At 55.9% G+C, this 7,218-nt stretch overlaps 1 protein-coding gene across 1 annotated transcript; it reads left to right on the forward strand.

Moving 5' to 3' along the window:
* The first annotated feature begins 628 nt into the window (after positions 1-628).
* On the forward strand, positions 629-4,806 carry LOC146343164 (uncharacterized). The gene is made up of 3 exons (XM_084808123.1): positions 629-1,031; positions 1,637-1,694; positions 3,826-4,806. Exons 1-3 carry the CDS (start codon positions 663-665, stop codon positions 4,689-4,691), a joined length of 1,293 nt encoding a protein of 430 aa, XP_084664249.1. The 5' UTR covers positions 629-662; the 3' UTR covers positions 4,692-4,806.
* The last annotated feature ends 2,412 nt before the right edge of the window (positions 4,807-7,218 follow it).

The raw sequence follows: 7,218 nt of genomic DNA on the forward strand, positions 1-7,218 counted from the left end.
TTATGCACACAAACACAGATTACATGAGTGGTGCTCCGAGGGGGAGCAGAGCACAATTCAAATGGGGGCTGGAGCAGTCCTACAGTTTCTGGGAGGGAGGGAAGGACGGACGGACGGACGCCACTTTCCCCATCACTACAGGGCATTTCTCTGTCACAGAGAGACAGACAGACAGACAGGGCCGAGGCCACCCCCTGGCAAGAGCCCCCTGGACTTGCTCCCCCTCCTCTTCGTCATGGCAACCGGCTTGTCCCCCTGCCTCTGCTCTGGCCCAGGCAACACTGGTGGGGGGAGCGGGAGGGGCCGCAGCCTCCCGGCTCCCGGCTCTCAGCCTGGCAGGCCGGCGAGGGGGAGGAGGCGCAGGCGCAGCTGGCGAGGATGGCGGCGAGGAGGCAGGCCCCCTGGGGAGGGGCCCTCGAAAGCCAGAGCCACCCTGCGCACAGACACACCCAGCCCTCTTGCCTCTGCCCGTCTTCTGACAAGTCACAATCCCCTCCTGCCTGCAGGCTGCCAGGCTGTTGCATCACAAACCCCCCTCCCGGCCCCCACCCAGGGCCTGCCCAGCCCAGCCCCCGGGAGAGCTGCCCCAGTGCCACCACGCGGAGGGGTGCAGTGGGGATGTCGGGCTCAGCCAGCCAGCTGCTGGCCCTGTCGCCTCTCCCATGGGGGAGCCCAGCTCCTACTGCCCCCCGGCCACCGAGGGCTGCTGCCTGGACCTCCCCGAAACCCTCGCCATCCTGGTCGCGCTGATCATTGTGGTGCAGCTGGCCCTCAAGCTGGCCACCGTGGTGAGGGAGGGCGCAGCCGGGGCGGCGGGGCTCAAAGGGGGCGTGTGGTCAGCCTCCAGCTCTGGTCGCCCGTGTTTGGGGAGGGAGCTCTTGGCCAAAGCCATTTACACAGAGGCCTTCGTTGTTGAGGGCTGGGGGGAGGCGTGTACAGCAAGTGGAAACAGGGCCAGAAGCACCGCTGGGTCCCGGAAGACTCTTGAGCAGCCCTCTGTGCCAAGAGCTCGATGGCAGAACACCAGCTTTGTATGCAGAAGGGCCTTGGTTCAAGGCCAGCAGCCTCTCCAATTCAAATGCTCGGGGAGCAAGCCGTGGTGGCTCCGCCCCTTCCCTGCCTGGACCCAGGGGCGCAGGACCTCTCGAACCCCTCGGGGGCCTCCTCCCAGTGGTGGGCAGGGCCACGGGCAAACAGGCCAGGCCAAAACACCCCAAAGGCCGGCCTAGTTCAGCACCAAGCTCTTTCTGCCGGTCACCCAGCCTTAGGAGAGGCGTCGCAACCATTCAGAATGGAGCCAAAACCACACAGATGCCAGGAAGCCACCAAACGGCTGGGAAAGGGGGTGGGGCAAAGGACGGAGGCATGGCCCTCTGGGGGGCGTGGAGGGCCATATTTGGCCCCAGGGCCTGAAGTTCCCCACCCCTGGAGTAGGCAATGCTAGGCTAGATGGACCAAGGGCCTGATCCAGTGTGTGTTCACTGATGGGCCTTGAGAGCCAAGACGGCAGCACAATGGCTCCCAGGAAGTGCACCTCTTTCTGGACTGGAGCCCTAACAGTCGTCCAGTTGTGCCACCCTCTGGCTCTGGCAATGGCTATAATCGGGTGTCCTTCCTTCTCTCTCTCTTTCTCCAGATCTGCTGTTACGTCTGCCACTTCCTTGGGACTTTATGTGGAACAATCTTTGCTAAGGGTGAGTTGAGGGCAGGGTGAACAAGCTGTGTTACCGGGCGCATGAAGGTGGGTCGCCTGCATCAAGGAGCACATGTGAGCACGCACACAAATTCCCCTACCCCACAAAAATATAACTGCAGCACCTCTACTTTAAACACACACACACACACACAAACACACACACACACAACTCCTTGGTAAAGTTCCTGTGCCTTTAACACAACAGGCAAAAATTCCACTGGTGCAGCTTTCTCCAGCAGGGAGATGGTTGCACGGATGGGACATTCACTTTCTGCTAAAAAGTTGCAGGAGTCCCACCAAAAAACAGAACAGAACCGGAGCTGTTCTATAATGACAGTGTTTAAAGAGGATTTCACACCCCATCTTAGCCTTCCTTGTAAATGACTTTGTCCTCACGTGACCCTAAGAGCGCTCCTTGGCCGGGTGGGCAGGAGGGAAGCACATTCCAGCCTCTGCCACTGGACAGGGAGGTCGCACACTCTGCCTCCAGAGAAGGACATCGGGACTAGCCAGCCCCATTCATTGGCCAGAGAAAGAGCCGCTGCAGGGCGCTCCCCCCTCCATGCCCCACGCCCGCCCGGAACCACACTCTGCTCCACTGGCTAGTTGCCCCGGGAGGGTGGAGCTGAAGGGGAGGACATGGACCCAGGGCTGCCAAGTTGCATGTGGGTGAGAGACAGTGAGTTTGGGGTTTCCTGTATTATTATCTAGGGCTTGTAAGCCGCCTTGAGAATTACTTGATTGGCCAGGAATAGGGATGATGGGAGTTGCAATCCAACACATCTGCAGGGTGTCAGGTTGGGGGAGGCTGGTATCAATCTTCAAAATAAATCCATAAATAATCAGTGCTATGACACACCTATGCTAAGAATTTAAATGTTAGCATTTATTTACATCGCAGTTACTTTGCACGTTGTGTGAATGGCATTACATTGTTTTACCACTTGCTTTGATCTGCTGTTTAAAACTGTTGTTTCATTTGTTGTCTGTTGCCATTTACATTGCTGTTCGATCAGTTTCTTTGAATTATTTAAAAGATTTACATAACACCTGTCAGTTAGAAATGTTCAGAGTGGGTCTCAAATTATCGACGGCATACAAAACATTGATGCTGTTTTAAGAACTTGCTCCTCCTGCTGCTCCTTTTTGATGGCTGCATTTTAAATTATGGCTCTTTTAAAATTCACTATATGCTGCTTTGGGAGCTTTTCAGTCAAAAAGCATATTGTAAATTTCCTAACATTTAAAGAAATCTGTCTAGCTATCTATGATTTCTAAAGTGCCCCAGTTGCACAAGATGATGTACAAAAAATAAAACAAAAAACAACTTTCAAGCTACTTTCAAGTGTCACAGCTTCCCCCAAAGAAGTCTGGGCAATAAAGGATTTCCTCATCAGAGGCTCACAGCTCACTTTCACATGACAACTGTTCCCCCGTTCCTTTGGCTAGGAGCCAGTGAAGGCTAAAAACAGCTTTGAAACTTGTTTGTCCTACAGACCATTCCCTTCATGGTCCACTCTTAGTGGCTGGGGTCAGACGTAACGCTAAGCTATGGTGGGTAAGTGGCCTGAGCTGCCCACGATGGGCTAGTGTATTGTGTGGGGGGTGTTTTCCCACCCATGATGGGTGAATTCCCCTGATTAGCCACTCTCAGAACCCACGCTCTGCAATAAGGGTTGTTTTACCTGTGGTGGGTTGGCCAGCGCAGGTTACGGAGATCGCCTACAGAGTTGCTTGGCGAGAGTGGCCAAAACACTGCCACGGCTCTGCTCCTCTCAAACAATCTCTATTCCTACCGCAAAGGAAGCTGGGATACCTGCCAACAGGTATCCCAGGAGGATACAACAGGAGGAGGAGGGGTGAGGGGGGTGAAATAAACTACTCTGTGTAGTTTGTTTTCCTGATCATCTGATGGGAGCACAGGAGATTGTTTGCATAATTTCTGTGAACCGCCCAGAGAGCTTCGGCTATTTGGTGGTATAGAAATGAAATGAAATGAAATGAAATGAAATGAATGAACCACCTACCCAGCATAGCTTGCCACCCACCACGGGTGAGCATGACATGTGAACAGCCCCAGCATGTCGCTGTTTTGACATTTGCACAGCCACTTTGCTTTCCCTTTTCAGAACCTGAGAAGCTGACAGCTGCCACCCCAAAGGTGAAGAAAGCCGGTCCCCGACGGCCATCAATACAATGGTCAGACCAGGATGTCCCTCGCCGGCGACGCCGGGAAAGCCACGCACAGCATCGCCACTGCCTCCACTGCACCCTTGAACCCGTCAGGGTCACCATGAACATGTGCAAGCAAGCACAAAACGAGCATTTGGCTTGCCGGGAGCACCAGCGGGCCGGGCGCCGTCCTCACCCTGACTATTCACCTTGCCACCCGCCACACTACCACAACTGTGACTGCGAAAACAGGCACCACCAGCGCACCGCCTCCGCCCCTTCGGCTTACGCTGTCACCCGTTGCCGGGATGTCGCCTGTGGCACCTCGGACCCCATGTTGGTCCCCAGTGGCAAAGAGCGCCGAAGCCACCTGGTGGCCAGCACTGACCCATATCCACGGACGCAGGTTGGGGAGACCCAGTATCACCCCGCAGGGCCTTCGCAGGAAATGGACTATGCGGGAGGCACTCAGCGTTCCCGCCGGCCCACCAAAGTCTACATCTATCCGGTACACCCGCAAACGCCGCCCGGGAGCCGCTCGGCCAGCCCTGAAAGAGCCTACCGGCGCCGTGGGGCCGTGGGGGGCAGCCAAGAAGAGCCCCAGGACTTCGAAGCCCGAGAACAGCGGCGCAAGTCGCGGGACGTTGAGCAGCAGGCGGCCGGAGTGCCGCTGCCACCGCCAGCCCCACCACGGTTCCACGATGTGGCCACCAGTGTGCTCCAAGGGGTGGCAGGGCAAGCAGAGTCCCCCCACGGGAAGCAGCGGCACTACTGGCCCAATCAGCCAGCCGCCTCGGATTGGGTATACCGGCCGCTGAAGTAGCTAACGGCGACAGGCCCACTCAGAATGGAAACCAGCGGTGGAGGGGAGCAGCAGCAGCGTCTGGCGGCCTGAACTTGACTCATCTTTTGGTTGGGAAATAATAAAAAAGGGCATTTCCATGCATCACCTACCAGTCTCACAATGGCGTCAGGAGCTGTGACGTGTAAACACAAGCTCTAACTTGTGTTTACACCCAGTCCCCTAGCCCAGGGGTGCAGAACCTCTTTGAGCCAAATGCCATTCTGGAGAAGCTCTCGGGGGCTGCATGCGAGTGGTGGGTGAGGCTGAAGGCAAAAGGGTGGGGCAAGAATATTTTGGCCTCACGCTCTTCCTGCCAGTCTACTCAGCCCAAGGAGAGGCACATCAACCTTTTAGAATGGGGGGAAAGCGGCACAAAAGCCAGAAACTACCAAAAAACTGGTGGTCAAGGGTAAGGGCAGAAAAGGGCAACTAAAATGACCCAGGGGCTGGAGCAATTCCCCTATGGGGGAAGGTTAAAACAGCTCGGATTGTTTAGAGAAAAGGCGAGTGACGGGAGACATGACAGAGGTGAACAAAATGATGCATGGCGTGGAGAACATGGAGAGGGAGACATTTTTCTCCCTCTCTCATCATACTGGAACCCAACAGGGCCATCCCATGAAGCTGAGTGGTGGGAGATTCAGGACAGATCAAAGGAAGGGCTTCTTCGCACAGCGCATAGTTAAACTATGGAATTTGCTACCACAGGATGTAGTGATGGCCACCACTTTGGATGGCTTTAAAAGGGGGTTGGACGCATTCCTGGAGAAGGCTATCAATGGCTACTAGTCCTGATGGCTCCATGCCAGCTCCAGTATCAGAGGCAGTATGCCTGTGTACACCAGTTGCTGGGGAATGTGGGTGGCAGGGTGCTGTGGCACTCCTGTCCTGCTTGTGGGTTCCTGGACAGCAGCTGTTTGGCCACTGTGTGAACAGAATGCTGGACTAGAGTGACCCTGGGCTCTTATGCTCCTAAAGCAGGGCTCTTATGCTCTTAAAGGGGGGGGGGGCTTCTTGGGAATCCTGAACAGCCGGATTGGGACCCCAAGAGAGCCTGAGGTTCTGCACCCCTCTACCCCTCTGGGAGACCTATGTCCAGGCCCTCAAGTTGCCAGTTTTCTTCACTGGGGCTGCTTCGGTGCCATTTGCAGATTGTAGCTCATGCTTGAGGATGTTGATGCTTGAGGGGCAGTGGGAGAGGGGTACAGGGCACCAGGCGGAGGAAGGCTGGGGTATGGCATGAGAGGGCTGCAACTGGTGGTGTGGAGGTAAATGTGAAAATGCAGGCGCTCATCACAACTGTCTCCATAGCAACACACACACACACACCCGGAGAGTCCAAAATTGCAGGCTGCTGTGTGGATCCATCTCAACAAACCAGTTCTAGCAGTTTTCAAGCATCTCCACACCAGCATAGAATCCCACATTTAAAAGGGGGCTTTCTGCTTCCGTTTTAAATGCAGGATCACAGCGGACTCCCTTTACATGCACTTCCTCCCCTCATGTCTGATTCTTCCATGTGTTCCCTTGATCTCACTCCTCTCGGCTTTTCCCTTTTCGCAGAGGGAACTCAAGGGGAACACAAGTGGGGTAATTTCAAACTTCATTATCTCGGATCTATTTAAAAATGGAATAAAGGTCAGTTAGTGCCGGAGACGCCCCGGAGGTTGACAGCGTCGTCCAAAGGGCCTGCAAACTGCTGCGAGTAGCTGATCTCAACAGCATGATGAAAGCTCCGTGTGAAGAAGCCCTTCGTCTCCTCCAGGAGCAGGTCTTTTGGAAAGCTAATGAGTCTCATCGCCCAGTCCAGACCAAAGACTTTGCATTACAACAGGGGCCAATCCACTGTTGCTGGGGAAATCCCCCCCCCCCGCACCTACTGTGCGCTCAGCTCAGAGGGACCAGGGAAGCCTGTGGGGAGGGGGGAGATGCCGTCAGGGCCCCTGTGCGCCCTGGCCTCGCTGCACCCCTGACTGCAAGTACACCGGATCAGGATCAGGCAGCCAAGCGCAGCAGCATCGCTACAGCGGACCTAGGGACGGAGGCACGTGCACTTCTGAAAGCCCCGTTAGTGGCGGGTTCACCACCACAACTGCAATTCCCCAAAGCCTTGGCGGGGGGGCCGACTAAAGCGCGCATTCCCTGGCGGACTGGGGTCGCTTCTGCAGGCTGCGCCCTTCCTGAGAGCAGCTTCCACGAAGACGTGCGTTGCCGGCCCCGGGGCCCCCCTGGAGAGAAGGGGCGCGTGCAAAGGGCCACCCTTCCCGAAAAGCGTCGGGCTCGTCTTTGGGCGGAACTACCCCCCAAAACTACATTTCCCAAAGCGTATTGGGGCTTCCGTTGTGCAAAGACTGCATTACCCAGGGTGCATGGGGCTCTGTAAGGAAAAAGACTACATTTCCCAACTTAGCTTGGGGCACACCTGGACAGGTGCGAGTTGCAAAAGAAAAAAAAAGGAGGAAACCCTGCATTTCCCAGCGCTCCCGGGAGCCCAGGTTCCGTGGCT

The sequence above is a fragment of the Heloderma suspectum genome, chromosome 6 (assembly GCF_057233095.1).
Source record: "Heloderma suspectum isolate Gila_16-S chromosome 6, 16-S_ref, whole genome shotgun sequence".
Classification (NCBI taxonomy): domain Eukaryota; kingdom Metazoa; phylum Chordata; class Lepidosauria; order Squamata; family Helodermatidae; genus Heloderma; species Heloderma suspectum.

Excerpts from the sequence above, each read along its gene's own strand:
- LOC146343164 (XM_084808123.1), top strand. The coding sequence starts at position 663 with ATGGGGGAGCCCAGCTCCTACTGCCCCCCGGCCACCGAGGGCTGCTGC. Across the intron at positions 1,032-1,636 it reads GATGGCAGAACACCAGCTTT|ATCTGCTGTTACGTCTGCCA; the intron begins GTATGCAGAAGG and ends CTCTTTCTCCAG. Across the intron at positions 1,695-3,825 it reads TGGAACAATCTTTGCTAAGG|AACCTGAGAAGCTGACAGCT; the intron begins GTGAGTTGAGGG and ends TTCCCTTTTCAG.